We start from the raw sequence: 20,999 nt of genomic DNA on the forward strand, positions 1-20,999 counted from the left end.
CAAATGTGGGTCTGCTGCTGCCTGGGGGAGGGCAACTCCGACAAACCCCAACAGTTCTGTCCTGCCTGGCACAGTGGCCAGTGTCCCTGGCTTGAGCTTGGGGGTAAGCCAGGAATGGAACGTTTTAAAATGAGACTAAAAGAAAAGCACACGAACTTCTTGCTCAGGATGGTAGGCGCGGCAGGGGCTGGCACTCGTCCAAGGTGCGTCACAGGTGGGGTGGGGGCGGGGAGTGCCTCTCTCCAAATCGGTCCGGGAGGGTTCCTGGACGTCCACGAGCTGTGACCAGGGCGTCGCGTGGGTAGGCGCGAGGGGACTGCGGTGGGGGGGGGCGGTTCAGTGGGAGCTGCAGCCGGCTGCGGGGTGGTCCACTGGGGGATGGGGCAAGGCGCTGGGGTCGTGGTCCAGGGCTGCGGTCCGAGGGAGGGTTGGTCCCGCGGGGGCTTGGGACGGGGCTCCGGGAGAGTGGTCCAGTGGGGGCTGCAGTTGGATCCGGGGGACGCACCGGGGTGAGCCAGGCACCCCGTGCTGCGCCTAGGCCTGCGCCACGAGGGGGCCGCGTGACCTGGAGGGTGACGAGGGCGGGCCGGTAGAGACTGCGACACGAGACGCGACGGCATGCGTGTGTGACCCCACGAGATGGCCTATCCGACCGCAGGAGCGCTGTCACCAGCGTGCTTGCCGCGGAGATGTGACCAGCGACTGCGACTCCGCCTATTTCTCGGGCAGCGGCGCGGCTGCAGAGCATTGTGGGTGTTGTGGTGCGCGCCCTGGCGGGAGCACCCGGCGCAGCAGGGTCCGGGGCTCCGCTACCAAGGTAATTGGCCTGCAGGCCCGGGGTGTGGGGGCGCGGGCCCGGGGCTGCATGTGTCTGGGGGACCCTGGAGTGAATGCGTGGGGCGCGGGTTCTGTGTCTCAGGGGTGAATGCAGAGGGGTGCAGGCCTTGGGGAATGGAGCGGGCGCGGGTTCTGGGTCTTCGGAGTGAATGCAGAGGAATAAGGGCCAGGGGAGCGGGGTGAATGCAGGGGCGCGGGTCAAGGGGCTGTGTGCAGGGCGCCCTGGGCGCATGGTGACACGGACCCGTTCCCGCCAGCGGTGGCCGGGGCCCCACGTGCAGCCCCCGCCTCTGCCCACGTGGGGACCCAGGGCTTGCCCAGCCGCGCCTGCTGCCGCATTTCTGCCCTGTGCTTTGGGCGCCCACGCTCTGAACCTCGTGACAGGGCGGGCTCATCTCCCTACCGGGTCTGGCAGAGAAAAAAAGGGTGAGGGTGAGAAAAATTCAAGCTTTAGCAGTGGTGTTATAGGCGGTCCTTGCTACCCTGGCTGATCATACCTTCCCACGGGGAGGTGGGATTCCCGCGTTCTTACTCAACCCTTGTCCGAACTGTCATGGCGATTGGGGGTGGAGATTTCTCCTGCAATACTAATACTGTTACAGTCCTTTACAATGAGCTGTAGCTGCACCTTTTCTTAAGAATGATCTCAGCTCCTCTCCTTGTCTCCCCCCCTCACGTCCTCCTTCCTTCCCTCCCTCCCTCCACTCTCTCCCTGTAGCCCTATTCTTTCTGCCTACGGTAACAGGGTAACACGGCTAGTTGGTGCTGAGTGTCGCCCCTAGCCGTGAGTGTTGCCTGGACCCTTCTCTGGCCCAGCGGACCTCCGGGTGCCTCCTCGGGTTGGGGCAGAACAGCTTGGACACCGCACGCGCTCTGGCACGTTGCTGCGATGGAGCCTGCTGGAGCTCTGCGAATGCGTCGTTTGGGCAGGAAATGGGGGGCGGGGAACCCCGCCCACCCATGCGCCTGTGTGGTCCCTGACGCCCTGCCTGTCCTATGCCGGCTCTTGTTCGCCTCCTGCGCGCCTAAAGCTCTGTAAGTGCCGAAGAATTTCCCCATGGAGCAGCTCTGGGCGCGGGTGGCACTGAGCGCGCTGTGCTCGAGTGCCTGCAGCCCTTTCCCTAGTGGGTCCTTCCAACCCCTGTACTGTCCCCGAGGGTACTGGCTGCTTCCCTGTGTGAAGCGCTTGTTCTGGAAAATCCAGAGGAGTGGCTCAGACGCACGCTATGCATTCATGTAACGGGGTGTCTAGCCCCAGCCTGCCTGGTCTCAGGATACCGGTTAGAATCTGAGCTGGCTCAGAAATCTAGAATGCATCTAAAAGCTGTTTTCGAGGCTGCCCAAAGAGCAGGTGGGATACAGTTTTTGCGGCCGGCTGCTGGGTGCCCTGCAAAGCAGTGACCAGGCACCCCTGCCCTAACGCAGACTGGAGCACCCCCTGCAGCCCAGGTTGAATTTGCAAAACCAGTGTCTCTGGCCCAGCCCAATGGCCTCCCTCTGCAGGTCTGGGAGCCCAGTGCCCAGGCCCCAGGGTTCCCCGATGGCGTGTCTCCTGCTGCCTCAGCCGGACTGCACCCCTTCACCTTTGGGCCCACCTGCGCTGGCACTGCTATCGCTCCCTTTGAAAGTGCTTGGTGCTGGGTAGAGATTACCAATGCCTCCGGGTGTCTTACACTTGTGAGTTGGGTGTCTACAGCAGTGGTGGCCAGAGGGCTTAATTTTACTCTTTGGAACACAACTCTGCCATGTGATTTGGGGCGAGGGTGCAAAGGTTTTTTCTTTTTCACTGTCAGTTGTTTTTAAAATGTAAGGAACCTCCCTGGTTAACTTGCAAGAGTAGTAGCTGGTGTAAAACGAAATGAGAGAGGTGCCATTTGCTTTTGTTGCGATCCTGGGTCCCAGGTGCTGCTGGGAGGAGAACTAGGAGAGCAGCCCCACACGCCCCCAGGGCAGGTGCAGATGGGGGTGGTGGTGCCGTGAGAGCCTTCTGAAGGCAGGCATGCAGGTACATGGGGCTGGGCTGCGGTCAGCACATGTGGGGTCCAGGCCAGGCCTGCCACCCGCTGGCCCTGAGTTCAGGCACCTCACTAGCCTTCTGTGCCCGTTTCTGTGCTGTGAGTATGAGAGTCCCCCCACCTCACCTTCCTGGAGCAGAAGGCTGGGAGGGCCTGTGTGTTCAGAAGAGCCGTCTGCTTTCCAAGCAGAGGACTTTGGGGCTTAGCTGGGGCAGCTGACTGCCTACCAATGTTGGCGATTATGCTTACGTGAGTTGCATAAACAGCCAGAATAGTCTCAAGGCAGACGAACACCACCGTGAATGGGCAGGGCCCAGCCTGGCTCCTGTGTCAGTGCTTTTCTTTGGACTTCAGTCCCCACACAGGTGGCCGTCCTCCTGGAGATGCTGAGTCATTACTAAGCATGGCTTGAGGCCATCCGCGGTGCCCGGCTGGAGTCTGCTCTGTAAACACCCTTTGGTCCTGAGGTGCTCCACATGTTTTTCATAATGGCCAGTGTTAAAAATGGATTTCAGATAAAACCCTGGAATTTTGGCCCCTGCTCCTGCGTGGTCACCAGTGCTCCTAGAATACGGTCCTGCCTTCCCCCGTAATCCCATTCTGCGGGGCCACCCTGTCATCCAGCCCTCAGCGTGTTTCATAAGTTTCTGAAGGGGTGTGTACAACAGTGCCAGCATAGTACAGGAAATGCACACGGGAGAGAGGCACATTCCAGAGCGGACACAAGCCTTGAGTCCCCAGGACATCCCTTTAATTCAAAGAAGTGTAATCACTGGCGCCCCATGTGGCGGTCTTGCCCAGGCCTGCAGGGCTAGCTCGTCATGGGGGACTGTGGTGTTTATGTGGCCCAGCAGGTTGAGCCCTGCCTGCACTGGGCAGTGTTCCAGGTTGCAGGATTGGAGTGGGAGGAGTGGCCTGTGAGGCCAGGCACTTGATGGGATCAGCCCTGAGGGGGCTGAGAGGGAGGGGGGCAGAGCTTATAGGACTGAGGAGGCAGCTTGGGGAGCCATCAGGAGAGTCCCATGTGAGCTCCCAGCCCTCCTGCCCAGGTCCTTGACATCTGCAGATAGTCCCCCCACTCTCTGAGCTCCACCCATATTAGGGGCTCCCTGGCCATCACCTGGGGTGGCTCCTTGCATGTCCAGCCTTCTGGGGAGTGAGGCTGGTCCACCTGCATTGTCACCCTGGAGAACTCGGGGCCCATCTGAGTGGCAGTTGGGGGTCGGGATTTTCCTGCAGCCTGGATTCTGAGTGTCCAGGTGGCACACTCGTCCAGACCAGCCAGGACTCCTGAGGCAGTGTCTTCCAGGTTTGTTTGGAGCCTGCGCGATCACCCTCCAGGCGTGCCTGAGGTAAGGTGCAGACTCCTGGGCCACACCCCAGACATTCAGACAGCCACCTGGGGTGGGGCCCTGAGCCCATTTCCAGTTCTCACTAGTTTGAGAAGCAGCAGCTGTGGGTTTCAGAAGCTACAGGAATGCAGGATGTAGAAATGAAACCATGTGTGCTTGGCACTGGTGCCTGAGACCTGTGCCATTGCCCCAGGATGTTGTGGCACAGAGTAGGGGAAGTTCCCATCGCTTCTGGAGACGACGCTTTCTGGAGAGTCAAGTATGCAGGGCTCCCGGAGACCCTGGGGGATGGGGACGGTGGGGCCCTGCTTCTGGGGACCTTGGACCTAGTTAAGTTCTTTGTTGTTTGTCATGGCCAGGTAGGTGAACCTGGATGACCGTTCCGTTGCTCTGACATCGGGGAACAGTGCACTAGGAGTGGGAAAGTGAACAGAGTGGGCGTCTTTGGGCTGGAAAGGGGTGTCGGGAGTGTGTGTACCCAAGGTGCTCTTCGTGTGTGCACCCTGAGGCGGGGGAGGGGTTGCCCCACTGCCCCAACCCCCATTGTCGAAGGGGCCAAGGCTTTCCCAGCTGTTTGTACAAACTCCAGGGGGTTTGGAAAAGCAGCTGGGGGGGGGGGGGGGGTCTGTGAGCTCTGGGAGGCCACCTCTTTCTTGGGTGCCTCTGGGTGCCTGGGGAGAGGGCCGAGTTTGTGCTCCCTGCCTGGCTAATTGTTTCATTTGGCTCGATGAAATGGTGGGGAGCCGTCCCACAACCCTGTAACTACTGGGACTCCTATGGCTGCCCCTTGCCCCCACGCTGCCTTTCCTTGTGGCCCCACAAACCCATCAGGCCTGGCTTCTTGAGGGGTTTCACTATCACCCCTTCCCCCTGAGTCACAGAAATAAACACAGGGGCTTAAAAGGTGAGGGAATTTCGCTCATCGGGACACAGTCCCTTTGCTGAGGCCCTGGGCCTGGCAGCATAATCAGCCTGAGGGCGAGGGCTCACTCTGCCCTTGGTGGCCCCTGGGGTGTGCTGTCACCTGGCTTCTCGGCCTCATCCTGGGAGGACTGTGGGAGCACCTCCTGCTCAGGTGATCTCTGAGCCACATGTGTTAAGTGCAGAGGACCGGGGGCTTTTCCAGAGCACCCAGGCTGGTCCCACATCGGAGGGAGTTTTTATGCCCCAAGAACCCGGCCGTCTGCGGTGGTCCTCTGGACAGGCTGTGCAGGACGGAGCACTGAGCTTTGCCAGCATCTTGCAGCCCAGCCCCTCTCTGCACCCAGGCTCTCCCCACCACGTCTTAGCCACGGGGAGTAGGCTCCTCCTCACGCTCTGTGTCTGCTTAGCGTGGTGCCCTTCTTTGCCTGACACGGTTTCCATGGCAGCGTGGTTTTTGACTCACTTAAAAGGAGCTTTATATCAGTGCCTTAATGGGCAACCAGGTCATGTGGCATATAGACAAAAATAAACAGCAGGTAAGTATTGGGATGAACAAGCACGTTAACAGCCCCTCTGTCAGCAGGAGTGATGGGTGACCCCAGGAAAGGGGCTTTCAGGCCTGCTCCAAACGGAGGCTTCTGGAAAGAACCAGAAAGCCCTCTAGCTGGCGCTGCTTCTGGCGCCACCCCAAGTGCCCCCGGGCGAGGCTGCCCTGCTTCCAGGCTCAGGTCTGGGCCTCTGTCCCCTGCGGCCCCTTCCTGTCATGGGCCCGCCCCTCATGGGCTCCTGCCTTCCCTTTGCGCCCTTGTCTGCTCTGGACTCTATCTGCAAAGCCCATCCGTCACCCAGTCTTGTTCATGAAGCCCCCTGGGGCCAACAGGAAGGCCAGATCAGGCTGTCCCTGAGCCCTCCCTGGGGGGACGTGGGCCCACCCCAGCAGCCACAGCAACCTGCTGTGAGCACTTGAAATGAGTCTGCTATGCCCAGGAACCCATTTTTAAATTACATTGAGTTTTAGTTAACATTTAGTTAACCACAAGGCTGGTGGCTGTCATGTGGGACTGCAGCTTTGGGGACTCCTAGAGGTGGGGACAGCCTGGTCTGGGTAGACCTGGCATCGGATTGTTACCAGCTCCAGGTTGAGAGCTCAGCATGGGGCTGAGGTCTCCATGTAGGGTCCTGATTGAGTGAGAAGTGGGTTCCCTTTCAGCCAAGGTCTGGGGCGCAGAGGAGGTGTCTGCGGGTTGCTGGCTGAGCTGCCCTGACTCTCGGCTTTTCTTTGCAGAGGCCATGGGGGGCCTGGACAGCATGGTGCCCTCTGGCCAGGTGGTGGAGAAGCCAGTGGCTCTGGAGGCCGGGCCGGGCCGCGAGCTGAAGTCCCAGTGGTTCCTGGCGTCCTTCCTCTGCTTCTATGGATTTGTGACCCAGATGCGGCCCGGGGAGAGCTTCATCACGCCCTACCTCCTCAGCCCCGACAAGAACTTCACACAGAAGCAGGCACGTGTGTGCAGTAGGGCCAGGACTTACCTGGGGACCAGGGGACCGGCAGGCAGTGCTCCCCGGATGGGGAACAGCCGAGGCTGCAGAACGTAGGCAGCCATGTGGTGTCCTGGGCCCTGCCCCGTCCCCCCGGGGTGCTGAGGGGCCCCTCACTTAGTGACCAGGCCACTTGAAGAGTGGCAGTGGCCATAGAGGCTCCGCGTAGCTGTGGGTCTGAAGGAAGAGTGTGGGCTGACGCCCACCTGCCCAACACCAGCTCCCAGCAGAGGCCTAGCAGCCATTTGACTAAAGAGTTTATGAGGGGGACCCACAAGGGGACAGAGGACCTATTGGAACCTGACTGGTAAACTTACCGCAGAGGTAAGTCCTGGGGAGAGGAAAACGGGGCAGGCAGGCTCCAGCCCAGGGTTTGCTTCTCCATAAAATAAAACAACAAAGGAGGCTGGGGCTGATCACGCAGTCAGGGCTTCTGTCCGAGCCCATCTACCTGCAGACCAAGCGCTGCCCCAGAGCTGGTCCCGGGCTGCCCACCCCAGGCCCTCAGCCTCCATCTGCTCCTCCAGCATAACCAACAGCCTCTGTACCCTATGTTGCTGTCGCTGGACACTGCTGTGCCCCTTGATTTCTTTGGGAAGCTCCTGCCTCTCCCTTGCCCAGAGCTCGGCCCCTACCCCTTGTAGACCCACGAATTGTTTAAGTCAAATGGAGCGGCCGTGCAAACAAGGCCTGTCTCCTCAAGGCAGCCATCTTTAAGATGGAAATGCCCACGTAACTGGCCCACACGAATTCAGAGTCCTGCCAGTGTGTGACTGCATCTGATCCCATGGCCAGTGCTAACCTCCCAGCTGAGGCCAGGGGTGGGGGGCTTGGATATCTGTGCCCCCCCGACCCTCCCGGTGCTCCTCTGAGTAGCCAGTCCCTCACACCCCTCGCTCTGATCAGGAGAGGGCTCTCCTTCCTTAGAACAGTGTCCTGACCTTACAGGCGGCCGTCATCTGCTGTGCAGATTCCTTAGGGGGCTCACCATATGTGTGGCTGTCTGTTAAGAAACAGTAGGAAGAGCTCCATAGCAGACAAGTTGTAAGTCCCATCCGCCTGCCTCTGGGTGCAAATTAACTGATTACATAGTAGGTGCCAGAAATTAAGCCGTTCCACCAATCTTGGATGCCATTGGAGGGACAGCAGGCTTGTTTCCGGGAAGTAAGGGCACGTGAGCAGGGCTGCTGGGCCTGGCTTGGGACATTACCCCCATGGGCTAAGGACGTAGGGGATCAAACCAGAGGTCACCCAGTGTCTCTGCTCCAGTTTGTCACCCCTCCGGGAAGGCTGCTGTCACTTTCCACCCATCTGATAGCTGCTAGATTTGCATTTCCTCGATTTGTGCCGCGGTGTTTCCTGGCCTCCCTGAGCCGTGCCCTCTCATGCCGTGGGGTGCCCTGGTGCTTGTGTGGGTCACATGTTGCTTCCTGCAGGCCAGTGTTGTCCTCGGCTGGAGCTTCCAGCTTCCTCTCAGCCACATTTCCCTCCTGGTGCTTTACTGGTGCTGCCTCACGTGCCCTCCCTGATGCGTGACACCCAGGGTCTGCACCTGAGCTGCGGGTCAAGTCCCGCAGTCCCGCCCCACAGGCAGTCCTTCCCGACCCGTGCCCGATACCTCCAATCACTGGCGGGATCCTTGGCATCCTCTCCACGTGGTCCCTGTCCTGTCCCTCCAGTCAGGGGGCTCAACGCCTCTCCAAGTGCTGATAGGTGTCAGCTACTGATGCCTCCTCTTGGATTGCCAGTCATCTGTGGCCTGGCCCTGCCCTGTTCCCTTCATCCCACTGGTCCTCAGAACCCATCCTGGCACCTCTCCCTCCCCACGGCCCTGGCCCCACCCCCTGCCTGTCCTGGCAGCCTTGGTCTCCAACCGAGCCTCCCCCCTTCAGAGAACCGGCCCTGAAGCCCCCTGGATTTAGATCTGGGCACAGCTCCCATGCTCTCCTGCGCTCTGCCCAGCAGCCTCGGCCTTGCCATCCAAACACTCAGGTGCTGGGAATGCATGCAGGAGACTCGGCGTGGGCCAGTAGGAGGAGGCTGACTTGGTACAGATGCAGGGTCACTTGACAGACACCACCTGCCCCAGGGACTTCATGGGCGCCCACTCCCCAGCGCCTTCCAAGTTTGATGTGGTTGGCCTCCCTGTCCGTTTGCCAGAGGGAGGACACAGAGCTGCAGTGGGGAAAGGGAGGAGATGGAGTTGGGGGAGGTGGGGAGGGGAAACACCAGCTGATCCTCTGCTCTGAACCCACCCTGCCCCTTGGGCTCTGACAGCAAGCCCCCCACCCCCCCACTTCCGAGCAAGTGCTCTGCCAAGAAGTCTCATTGAGGGGCTGTTTGATGTTCCCAAAGTTTTATAAAACCACGGTCTATGGCTCTCTGTGACCCAGCGCAGGTTATTCAGCTCCCCCAGGGGATGGACCAACATTCAGAATGTTCCAGAATTCCCAGGCTTTCCGTGCTCCATGTTGTAGGAACCACAGCCTTTGGGGTCAGCCTTGGTTTCCCATGGGCATGTGGGTTCAAAGCTTCCAGGCAGGGAGCTTTGGTCGGGGTCTTCCCCTAGCCTCCCTCTAAACCTGTGGAGGATTGGCGTGCATGTCACTTGGAGTCCTGGGCACAGACTTTGACGTGCTGCACCAGCCGGCTGGTCAGGCAGGTGCCCAGGCTGTAGAAACCATGGGTGAACTGGCTGGAATGTGGGGGTCCAACCAGCCTCCCAGCAGCTGGTAAGCAGTGGGTGGGGCAGGGTCCCACGTGCTGACCGGCGCTTGACTCTGGCCCTCAGTTTCCATCTGTGCAGTGGGGCCTGGGGACCTGCTGGCCTTGCGGGGCCAAGGGCCACCTGCGCTGGTGTTATGGGTTACCAGGCCTGAGGGAGGAGGGTTAGGGCCCTGGGTCAGGTGGCAGGAGGGAGGCCACATCTTCATGCTCATCAAGGCCAGCACCTCATCTGGTGCCCACCTGGACGGATCTGAGCCATGGCTGGGGCCCCTGGGTGGGGTCTGGTGGAGCCACCTGCTAAAAGCCACCAGGCCTGGGCCTCGGCTTCGGGAGATGCTTCAAGCACAGGCACCTTTCATGGCCACCCCAGGAAGCGGGCAAGGCCAGGGACCTGGGCCTCATGAGGCTGGGGCCGCCTCTTCCAGAGCAGGCCAGGTGGGCCCAGGACAGCCCCTCCCTGGGCAGCTAGGGGGACGTTTGGCTCTCGCTCTGGGTGAGCCTGCAGTCGTGCCCTGCACCCCTCTTCCCGTCTCACTGTGCTTTTCTCTGTTCCTTGCCTTCATGTTGTCCATAACCCCTCACATGAAGTCGCCCGTTATCTTTCTGCTGTCCTTATCTGAGTCTCATTTCTGCCTGTCCTTCCACAACTGAGGCAGCTTGTGTTAGTGAGTGTATGTTGGTTACAGCTCTGTTTCCCTTGTTGTTAGATTTAATGTGAAATCATGTCTTTATTCTATTAATAACAGGTAAGCCTAGAGCAGCATGACCCAGCATGCCATTGATTATTTTCGTGGTCATCACCAGTTTGGACAGGCAGACGTGTCTTCACTAGGCTAACGTGTCAGTGCCCTGCCGCTGTGACAAGCACGCCTGTGGGCCAGGGTGCCGTCGGGGTGGAGGGAGGTTTGGGGACCCGGCTGTCTCTCTCTCTCCCCCAGCAGCCCTGGACAGTCCTGACAGCTGAAAGGCCTGCGCTGGCGCTCTTGCGCGGGCCCGGTGGGGCTGCCCAGGAGCATGGCAGCGGCTGCAGCGCCCAGCCACCCGGCGTCAGCAGCCCGCTCTCCCGCAGATCACCAACGAGATCACGCCGGTGCTGTCCTACTCCTACATGGCGGTGCTGGTGCCCATCTTCCTGCTGACCGACTACCTGCGCTACAAGCCGGTGCTGGTGCTGCAGGGCCTGAGCTACGTGTCCGTGTGGCTGCTGCTTCTGCTGGGCACGACGGTCCTGCACATGCAGTTCCTGGAGTTCTTCTATAGCATCACCATGGCTGCGCGCATCGCCTACGCCCCCTACATCTTCTCGCTCGTGCAGCCGGTGCACTACCAGCGCATGGCCGGCTACTCGCGGGCGGCCGTGCTGCTGGGCGTCTTCAGCAGCTCGGTGCTGGGCCAGCTGCTCGTCACCGTGGGCGGAGTCGACTTCACCAATCTCAACTACATCTCGCTGGGCTTCCTCGTCTTCAGCCTGCTCCTTGCGCTCTTCCTGAAGCGCCCGAAGCGCAGCCTCTTCTTCAACCGCAGCGAGCCTGTGCGCGGCGCGGCCTGGCCCTCCGAGGTGGACCACATGCACCCGGGCCCCGGGCCGCCCTCCCGCAGGAAGCTCGGCCCGCTGCGGGCGGCCTGGCGGGACTGCGTCCTCGTGCGCATGCTCCGCGAGCTGGGGACCAGCCTGCAGGTGCCGCAGCTGCGCCTCTGGAGCCTCTGGTGGGTCTTTAACTCGACTGGCTACTACCTCATCACGTACTACGCGCACATCCTGTGGGCCGTGGTCCACTTCACCCCAGACTCCAAGGCGGTCTACAACGGCGCGGTGGACGCCGCCGCCACGTTGCTAAGTAGGCCCGCAGCCCCGCCCCGCCCCGCCCCGCGCCCCGCCTCCCGCCCCGGAGACGCAGCAGTGACGCGCCCTGTCTCCCCAGGTGCCCTCACCTCCTTTGCCGCTGGCTTTGTGGAGATCCGCTGGGCCCTGTGGGCGAAGCTGGTCATCGGGGTCGTGACGGCGGTGCAGGCCGGGCTGGTCTTCCTCTTGTCCAGCACGAGCAACATCTGGCTGTGCTATGCGGCCATCGTGCTCTTCCGTGGCTTTTACCAGTTCCTCGTGCCCATCGCCACGTGAGTTGGGCGGTGCGGGGTGGACGCTGGCCCCTGGCCCAGTCCCTGGTGGACAGCAGGTCCCTGGAGGGCCACGCACTGCTGTTCTGTGGGGTGTGGACTGGCGGGCGTCTGTGTGTTCTCTCCGTTCCAGAACCTTGGGAGGAGAAGGGCTGTATGCCAGGCAGTGCCACGCAGATTTGGTGGTGGGAGGAGCCGTGAACCCTGGACACCTTTGGCCAGGGGCCGTTGCCCCCTTGTCCATAGTGTGACCACCCAGGCTGTCTGCCGTGACCTTGAGGCTCAGCAAGGAGCCCTCCCTGTGTGGCATAGCCTCTTCCTCCTACCGAGGCCACTTGGCACCCACAGGACTGGTCCTTAAGAGGTCATTTCCCAGGCCCCAGGCCCTGCTGCAGTCCCATCTTGGGGAGCCCCACGGCCTTTCTCATACTCCCTGCTCCCACTGTGGCAATGGCGGCTCACGGCCAGCGTGACCAGCTGTCCCAGCTCACCTTCTGCCCAGGGCTCTCCTCACCCTGGGGACCCTCCTGTACCTGCCCAAGGACGTCCTGAGAGCTGCCCATTGGCCTACCTGTGCTTTCCAGGACCTTCCCCCACCCTGCTTGCTCTTAAGACCCTCTATGTTCCTTTGAACTGATCTTCCCACAAAGCTGCACGGTCACCACACACGCTCATGCCACACAGGCACCCAGGAGCCTGCCTCCCACCCCTAGCAGTTGTGTCTGTCACCATCGCACCCCCCGCCCCCCTGGCATCTCCAGTCCTGTCCTCCCAGTAACACCTGTTTCAGGACATCGTATGCTCCTTGTCTTGTGCCCAAACAGTGTCCTCAGCCTCCTGGCTCAGTGCAGCCAACCTCCATGGTGTGGTGGCCTGTCCCCTGTGCCAGCTCCCAGAAGCACCCAGCACCCACATTTCCCTCTCCCCTTAGGCCCGCACCTCCCCTGTCTGAGAGCCTGTAGCAAACCCTGCTCCCTCGCAGCTCAGGCTGATCTCGGTCTGCTTTCCCCTTCAGTTTTCAGATCGCGTCTTCTCTCTCCAAAGAGCTCTGTGCCCTGGTCTTTGGAATCAACACGTTGCTTGCCACCATCCTGAATACCATCATCACCCTCATCGTCTCCGACAAGCGGGGCCTGGGCCTCTCAGTCCACTCACAGGTCAGTTCCCATGTCAGGCCTGCTGCCTCAGGGAGGGAGGCCTCTGGTGCCCACCCAAACCGCAGTGTTGCCCCCTCTGTGGGACCCAGACCACAGATCCACCAAGGGCAGGGGGCATGCCAGGGTGGCCTGGGCACCTCCAGCTGGATGCGCTAGACTTAGTGGATCAGAGCAGAAGCAGGAAGTGAGAGGCCCCAAGCAGGGAGGCGAGGGTCAGAGGGCAGGGTGCCAGGAAGCCACGATCTGGCCACCGCTGTGCCCACCTGCTCTGCTCCCTCCTGGGGCCCAAGTTAAGGCTGTAACGTTCCCCAGGTCTGGCCAAGTATGGCGTCCGAGTGTGGTCTGGGTGCAGGTCACTTCTGGAGGTCTTCCTGGCCCTGGGTGTCCCCACACTGGCTGACATCACGGGAAGGATGGAGGTGTGCTGTGAGCCATTTCCCTGTGCTGTCATAGCTCATTGCCCTCATTTCAGGTCTCTGCCTATGATGTTAAGACCTGTTAGACCTGGGCCCTGGGTCACGTGGCACCTGTTTGTCTTCTTTACAGAGGACTGGTGAAAGCAGGGCCGGTGGGCTTGGCATTGGTGTGTGCGGGGTCCTCTCCAGCTCCCCTCCCTTTGCCCAAACCTAGTCAGGTTCTTGGTGCTCCTGAGAAGAGCTTGAGAACGCCTGTCCTCTGTGAGGTGGGGACACGCACACGTGGGATTCCTGGTGTCCTCAGCCAAGGCACGACCTCTCTGAGCGAGCTGGTTAGCAGAGGACGGCCAACACGAGGGTCGTACCTGGGTCCTCAGTAACTGGCCTGTGGGGGACACAGGTTCCACCTGCTTGGAGCCTGGGCCTCACTGGTGGGACGTCTGTTGAGCTTGGTGGGCCCACGAGATGTCCTGACCCTCAGTCAGCACTGCCTCAGGGACCCTGTAGCCGATCAGGAAGGAGGCAGGTGGGGCAGACACTCCTGACTGGAAACAGGCTTTTTAGATGGCGGAGTTTGGAAATGCCCTTTAGGTGAAAAACATCAGAACCTCTCGCGCCCCGTGTCCACGCAGGCAGGCGGGTCTCTGCTTGTACAGGGCCCTCCAGGCACCTGCCCCAGCCTCCCCGGCTGAGTGCGGGCACTGATCACCCCAAGCGGGCTGTCCAAGCTGGAGTCCACAGGTGTGTGCAGCTGCACCTTTGGGATGGCGTGAGCCCTGTGCCCAGGAGAGAGCTGGCCAGTCGGGGCCTCCTTCACAGATGCTATTCCTCACCACCACCCCACCTCCCCAAAAGGGGCAGAACCCTTGGCCTGGGCCTTTCCATGGAGCCTTGCCTGGCAGCCATCCAGCTGGCCTGGGAGAGGCCCCAGCACCTGTCCTCACAGCCCCTTCCCTTCTGTGGAGCCCCCAGTTGTCCCTGCTTGGCAGTGGAGCTTCCGGGGGGAGGGGGCCCATGGCTGGGTGAGAAGGGCCTAGAGAGTCTTCCCCAAGGGCTAGGCCTTCCTCAAGTGCGCTGGTCGCAGCCCCTCCCACATGGCGGCTCAACGTTGGGTCAAATCGAGAACAAGATGTTGGTTTTTCTCTGTCTGGTTTCATGTCTGAGTTAAAAAGTAGCTCTAGAAGTGGGGCAGTTATTTCATAATCAGCAATACTGATGGGGTCCAGGAGGTCAGTCCTCCAGCTCACCCTGCACTTCCTTCCTGTTCAGAGCTCTGTGTGTCCCTTCACTTCATCCTGAATACTGAGAACAGAGGCAGGTGTTCAGGCTTAGAGGGGCCACAGCGCGTGGGGTCGGTGGCCTGGGGCTGGCCTGGCGTGCTTGTCTTTTAAAGTAAACTTTTTAGTTTTGGATAACTGTTCATTCACACGCAGTGTAAGAGGGAATGCAGAGATCCACATACCCTGTTCCCAGGGTCCCCACTGGTCACAACCTGCAGTTCTCTGGTGCAATATCACTACCAGGATATTGACCGTATGAGGTCAAGAGACAGAAGGTTCCCTCCCCTCAGGGTCCCTCAGGCTGCCCTTTCACGGCCATACTACCTGACCCCCATTCCATCTCCTCCCCAACCCCTGGCAACCACAGGCTACCGCTATTTCTATAATTTTCTCATGTCCAGAGTGTTATTTAAATGGAATCACATAGTACGTAACCTTTGGGGACTGGTTTTTTGCACTCAGCCTAGTTGCCGTGAGATGGATCCAGGTCCTGTGTGCATCTAATTCATTCCTGTTCAGTGATGCTCCGTGGTGTGAGTGGCCACAGCTTGCTTATGCCATGAAGGACTCTGGGTGTGTCTGGCTCTTGGCTGTTATGAATAAACCTGCTACAAAACAAACTTGTTACAGGTTTTCTGTGAACGTAGTTCTTCATTTCTCTGGATAAATGTCCAGAAGTGCAGTTGCTGAGTTCTATGGTAGTTGCATGTTTTTTTAGAAACTGCCAACCTGTTTTCCACAGCTGCACCATTTTACGTTCCCACAAGTCGTGTGTGAGAAAGCCAGTTTCTCTACATCCTTGTCAGCTTTTGGTGGTGTCACTTTTTTGCTTAGCCATTCTGATAGGTATGCAGTGATAGTTCTGTGGTTTTAATTTGCCTTTCTCTGATGGCAAGTGATGTTTCTCTCCCCGTGCTGGTTTGCCATCTGTACATCCTCTTTGGTGACATGTTTCTGCACCCGCCTTTTCAGTATGCCTTTTATTTCCTTTTCTTGCCTTATCGCACTGGCTGGAACTTTGCTTTTATAACTTACTTTCTTCTGCTTGCTTTGGGTTTATTTTGCTCTTTTTCTGGGTTGGGAGCTTAGATAATGATCTGAGACTTCTTTTCCAGTGTTTGCATTTAGTGCTATACATTTCCCTCAGCACTGCTTTAGCTGCATCCCACAGATTTTGATTTGTTTTATTTTCATTTTCATTCACTTCTTTGTATTTTTGAAATCCCTGAGACTTTCTTTTTGACCTATGATTATTTCAAAGTGTATTGTGTAGTTTGCAAGTGTTTTGGTATTTTTCTGTTATTTTTCTGTTACTGATTTCTATTCTGATTCTGCTTTGTGGTCAGTCTATGTGATTTCAATCATTTTAAATTTGTTCAGGTTTGTTTTATGGCCTAGGATGTGGTCTATCTTGTTACATGTTCCATGGACACTTGTCATTGCGCAGAGTGCTCTGTAAGTGCCAGTTAGATCCTTTTGTTGATTTCTTCTCCATCCTTGTGTATTTTCTGTCAGGTTCTATTGTTGAGAGAGGGGTGTTGATATCTCCATCTATAATTATGGATTTGTCAATTTCGTCTTTTAGTTCCATCATGATTTTGCTTCACCTTTGCAGCTCTTTGATTTGTTGCGTATAAATTTGGGATTGTTGTGTGTCTTGGTGGACTGAGCCTTTTATCAGCATACAATGTCCTTCTGTCTCTGGTCATTTTCTTTTCTCTGAATTCTACTTTACCTGATTAATAAACAGGGTACTTCTGCTTTCCTTTGATAAATATTCACATTATATATCCTTCTCCATACTTTTTTTTAAATCTGACTATATTATGTATTTCTGAATTGAGTTTCTTGTAGACAGTATATAGCTGTCATTTTTTAAAATCTACTTGGCTAATCTCTGTCTTATAATTGGGGTACTTAGGTCATTTATATTTAGTGTCATTGTTGATCTGTTAGAGCTTATGTCTGCCATTTCATTTTTTGTTTTCCCTTTATTCTGTTTTTTGTTTGTTTTCTTTTTTGTGCATTCCTATGTGCTGACTGCACATTCTTTAGGGTTTTATTTTGGTTTATCAGTTGTGTTTTTGAGTGTCTCTCTTGTTAGAGCATTTTTTGATGATGGCTTTATGTATTGAATGGCCAGTTTGAGTGAAGTGTAGAAATCTTACCTCCTTTTAAGTCACCTTTCCCCCACTGTTTTATAGTACAGCTGTCCTGTTGTAAGTCTTGCTTTAACCATTAAATTCAGGAAACGAGAGGAGGAAGGTATTCTATTTACCCCTGATTTTGCCCACTGTGGTCTTTCCCCTTCCTGTTGCTCCAAGGCTGCTTCTTTATCATTTCTTTTCAGCTTAGAAAACCTCCTTTAGCCATTATTTTCATTTCAGGGTAGGTGTGCTTGTGACAAACTCCTTGCTTTGTTTTTTTCATCTGGGAAAGTCTTGATTTCATCCTTAAGGATGCTGTCATTGGATATAGGCTTTGGGGCTGAGAGTTTTCTTCAGCTTATGAAAAATGTGTCACTTCCTTGTGGCCTTCATGGTTTGTTGTGAAAAATTCTGTCATCCTAATTGTTTTCCCCGTAAGGTATCATTTGTTTTTTTCATAGCTACTTTCAAGATTTTTTTTCTCTTTGTCTTTAGTTTCCAGAAGCTCGAATATGGGGTAGGCTATCCTCACTACTGCTGGGTGAGTCCACAGGGGTGGGGTTGGGGGTCATTACCACCTGGTAGGAATGAAAGGCCAGACTTTCCATGTGGTCTCTGCAGACTGACCGTTCCAGGTCCCCACTGGCCCTTGAGCAACCTCACCACCCTCCTTACAGCCTGGGGAACGAGAGTGGGGTCTGGGATCAGGGCAGTTCCTGTCACTTCCTGTCCTGCTGAGCTGTCCCTGTCCTGGTCCGTTGACAGAAATAACAGCTTCTTTTGGGCTTTTTTCTGCGTTTGTTGGCATTTCTGTGTTGCTGGCTTCTTTGGTCCCAAAATACCTACTGCAAAAAGGAAAGAAAGCCTGGGACCTGTAACACGTCATCATACTGCGCCTCAGGCTCTGGGGGTCTCTGACTGGGCTGCCTCCACCTTCAGAGTCTTATATGTGCTCTGCAGCATCTAAGGTTTTGGTCACACTGGGAAGAATAAGGGAAACCCATCGACTCCATCTTCCTGGAGCAAAGACCTCCAGTTCCCGTCTTGGTTTTGTTGTGAGACAAGCAGTTTTCCTAAAAGAGCTGAGGACACTGGTGCTGGGAAGGGTTTGGGGTGGGACTTGAGCCTGATCTGGCCCACAGACACTCCACCCCCACCCCGACCTGTCTCCTCATGGTCGTGACAATCAGGAGGGACATTTCCACGGGCTGAGCATGCATCCCTTTGCGTTCCTACTGTGCAGCTTGACCCGTCACCAGGGTGGCCACTGGCTCCGCGCACAGGGGCTGCCTAGGTCTCAGGCTGCCTGTCCTCGACCGGGCTCCAAGGCACGCATGGATATCCACAGCCCTTAGCAGTGTGGGAACTCTGCCGATGGAATGAAGTGCACGGTTGTAGTCACGCAAAATGAGCAAAGTGCCTGGGGGGGACCACAGAGGCCACATGGGGGCAGCAAAGTGCTGGGGGTCTCCGTGAAAGCAGTGGGAGCCCCTCAGGGCGGTGTCCCATGTGGCAGGAGCAAGGCAGAGGGCAGGCCTTGTGCACTATGGGAGCTGCTCCTGGGCTGGCCTGACCACTGGGCGCCCACACCACCCCTGCAGGGGTCCCCTGGCTGGTGTCCTGGCCTCTGAGCGGGAGGAGGGAGAGGGAGGGCGGGATCCGCAGGGCCTGGCCCCAACTGTTCCTCCCCTTTCCCATGGCCCCTGCCCCCGGGGCCGTGTCACGCTGCCCTTCACCCACCACCCTGCACCTCTTTCTTACAGTTCCTTGTCTACTTCGTGTACTTCCTGGTGCTGTCTGTTGCCTACTTGGGGGCTGCGCTCAGGAGCCTGTGGCACTTCCAGCGGGGCCGCCACCAGTCCTTGCCCGTGTCCCAGGAGCTGGGGAGCCCCTTGGAGAAGAAGGCTACCCAGGCGCTGAGCATACAGGACGGGGACCTCCACAGTTTGCCACCCGAAGCCCCGCCACTGATCCCCAAGGACAGGACGCAGCCCTTAGGACCAGCCTCCAGGGAGCAGAGCCAGCAGCCTGAGGCCGAGGCATGACCCGCCTGACACCAGAGGCAACCTGCCATTGGTCCTCCAGCATCCCCCTCACTGAGCTTGGGGTCTTCACATCTCAGGTGACATCTCAGACTGTCACGTCCCTGGCAAGCTGCCCGTCGTCTTGGAGTCAGCAAGCTAGGTTGAACGGCATTGTTGGAATTCCACTGTTCAGATTATGGACCTGATGACCAGTGGGGCAGGCCCCTGTGTGGTCTGTCCCCGTGCCACACACCTCGGGGGACACACACGTCAGCCCGAGCCCTGTGGCCCTCAGGCTTCATGTTCTGACAGTACCTGTACCCCGCTGGGGCCACTCCAGCAGCTGCTGGGCCACTGTGTCCCCTGCCTACACGTGTCCACCAGGCCTTCACCCCCCCTTGGAAGGCAGATCCTACTTGTCCTTGGGGACCGGTGAGGTGGCTCCAGATGCCAACCCAGGGAACATCAGCCTCTGCAGAGTGTCATGGGCCCTGTAGGGAGGGTGGAGGTGGGAGCCCAGATTCCAGGGGCCTACGGCTAAACTGACACTTCTGGTGTCTAGGTACTCGCATTTTAAACACCGCTGCCTTCCTTTGTAGTCTTAAGTGACATAAATGAGAATCCTCATTGGGCTTCTGTTTCTGTGGGAGAAGCTGGGTGCGGAGTCTTAGTCCCCCCCCTTCCTGAAGTGGGTTAACACTCACCTCCCTCATGGGTGACAGGGCCGCGTGGGGCTGCTCTCAATGCCAGCCTGGAGGACATGCCACCTGGATGGAGCTCTGTAAACCAGCCTTGCTCTGAAATGTGAGACCTGAAACATTAAACAAACCACACCACCCGAGAGTGGGAGGGGCGCGCATTCTGTGCCGGCCTGCGGGGAGAGGGGGCGGTCCATTGGGCGGCCAAGAAAGGGCCCAGGCCCAAGCAGGGACCCACACCCACCCCTGTGCCTGAGCAGGGCAGGGCTGCTGAGGGGCTCCTACTCCGCCTAGGTCTGAAGTCAGGGCTGCTGCTTCCTATGCAGCCACTCTGCACTGGCCTGCTGTCCTGCCTCTGCCTCCAGGTCCCAGCCCCTCCGGGTCAGACCCTGGAGCCTGGCGGGCTGCAGCAGCTGTGGGGGTACACAGCGGGTTCCATCCCAGGGCAGATACCTGCACGGCCGGGAAGTAAGCCTGAGGGCTGCTGCCCCCCAGGGAGACCCAAGCGAAGGTCATCCACGCACATTGGGTACATCGTGTGCACCCATGGTCTTACACACACACCCACAAATGGCCATATCACTCTGCACCCGTGCACCACTGTGCTCTGCCACCTCGGTGTTGTAAGGGTGGTTCCAAGGACTCGGCTCATAATGGCTGCTTGCAAACCAGTGTCTGTGGAAATGGTCATTTTTCTTGGGAGCCTATTTGGAACCATGTCAGCCACCAGGATGGCCCCTTCGGTCCAGATGGTTGGGCTCTGACCCACCACCCCTCCCGGTGCGGCTACCAACAGTGACCCCTGCCAGCTCCCCCAGAGATACCCATATGCACCCCAAATGTCTAAGTCTTCCCACAAGGATGAGAACATGGGTCTGAAGTGCAGACAGTGGTGAGCTGGGGCTGAGTACATGTGGCCTGCTCACGGACATGGCCCAGTTGCATCCTGCACCAGCCACAACCCCTCCACACAGCCTCTGTCCGGGGCTCCACGGGGTAGGCCGCATGCTGGCTGTGCTGTGTCCTTGTGGGGAGGAGGGGCACACGTGGCTGTCCCCTTTGCTTCTGTGGTTTCTGAGCGCCATGGCCTACAGTGACAGCTCCCCAGGTGCTGCCTCAGAAGGAGGCAGTTTGACCAGGGACCTGGGGGGGTCCCCAGATATGCTCCTGGGAAGAGCTGGGCAAGCGCGGGCATTGGGGATCCTTACCCTGCAAAAGGAGTGCTGGGTGTGGGGTTGGGGCCTGGGGACAGGATGCTGCCACACCCTGGTTCATGGACCCCGCACAACACCCCGCACAGCCTTGGCTCTGCGCTGGGCTTGACCTCATAGACCACCTCGGAAGCCAGCATGGGACAGAGACCCCTAGGGACAAGGCTGGCTCCAGGAGAAGGATGCACCAGCCACCTGTGCATAAAACATCCAGGGGCAAGGGATCCCCCAGGAGCCGGGGTCAGCAGGGGGCGCTGAGCCTGGAAACTGCTCCAGCCAGGGGGTTGCTGCAAGGGGCCAGGAGAACGGGTCTGCTGGTGTAGCTCCTGGGCCAGGCCGGGAGGGAGGAGAGAGGCCGTGGCTGGACTGCAAGCAGGTCTGGGCTTTGTGCACAAGAAGGGCTTCCAGGCAGGAAACAGCCACCTCCCCAGGGTAGTGAGTGAGTGAGTTGGCCTCTTGCTGTAACGGAGCTGGGTGTACCCCCTGGTCTGATACGAGCCAAGATGGCTCCACGGGCACCGAGGACAGCACCCTGCATGACCAGGCCAGGCCAGCTGGGG

The 20,999-nt window shown here is 58.1% G+C and overlaps 1 protein-coding gene across 7 annotated transcripts; it reads left to right on the top strand.

Annotated features, from left to right (window-relative positions):
- The first annotated feature begins 250 nt into the window (after nucleotides 1–250).
- Nucleotides 251–19,371, top strand: SLC19A1 (solute carrier family 19 member 1). 7 transcript variants are annotated; one of them, XM_074322906.2, is made up of 7 exons: nucleotides 679–817; nucleotides 1,556–1,872; nucleotides 6,414–6,625; nucleotides 10,461–11,098; nucleotides 11,314–11,506; nucleotides 12,522–12,663; nucleotides 18,270–19,371. In XM_074322906.2, the coding sequence occupies exons 3-7, from the start codon at nucleotides 6,419–6,421 to the stop codon at nucleotides 18,536–18,538; spliced, it is 1,449 nt and encodes a 482-aa protein (XP_074179007.2). In that variant the 5' UTR covers nucleotides 679–817; nucleotides 1,556–1,872; nucleotides 6,414–6,418; the 3' UTR covers nucleotides 18,539–19,371. The 7 variants fall into 7 exon arrangements, with proteins under 7 accessions (XP_019571292.3, XP_019571287.3, XP_019571286.3 ...); XM_019715733.3 differs by lacking the exons at nucleotides 679–817; nucleotides 1,556–1,872 and adding an exon at nucleotides 251–301 and having other exon boundaries at nucleotides 10,461–11,229; XM_019715728.3 differs by lacking the exon at nucleotides 1,556–1,872 and having other exon boundaries at nucleotides 523–817.
- Nucleotides 19,372–20,999: the final 1,628 nt, after the last annotated feature.

Source organism: Rhinolophus sinicus, chromosome 17 (genome assembly GCF_057876585.1).
Source record: "Rhinolophus sinicus isolate RSI-liver-muscle chromosome 17, RSI-T2T, whole genome shotgun sequence".
Lineage (NCBI taxonomy): Eukaryota > Metazoa > Chordata > Mammalia > Chiroptera > Rhinolophidae > Rhinolophus > Rhinolophus sinicus.

What these genes read in the sequence shown, in the direction of transcription:
- SLC19A1 (XM_019715727.3), top strand. Translation starts at nt 640, where the DNA reads ATGGCCTATCCGACCGCAGGAGCGCTGTCACCAGCGTGCTTGCCGCGG. An exon ending in TCCGGGGCTCCGCTACCAAG is followed by an intron (nt 818 to 6,413) that starts GTAATTGGCCTG and finishes TTTTCTTTGCAG; the next exon opens with AGGCCATGGGGGGCCTGGAC. An exon ending in CGCCGCCGCCACGTTGCTAA is followed by an intron (nt 11,230 to 11,313) that starts GTAGGCCCGCAG and finishes CTGTCTCCCCAG; the next exon opens with GTGCCCTCACCTCCTTTGCC.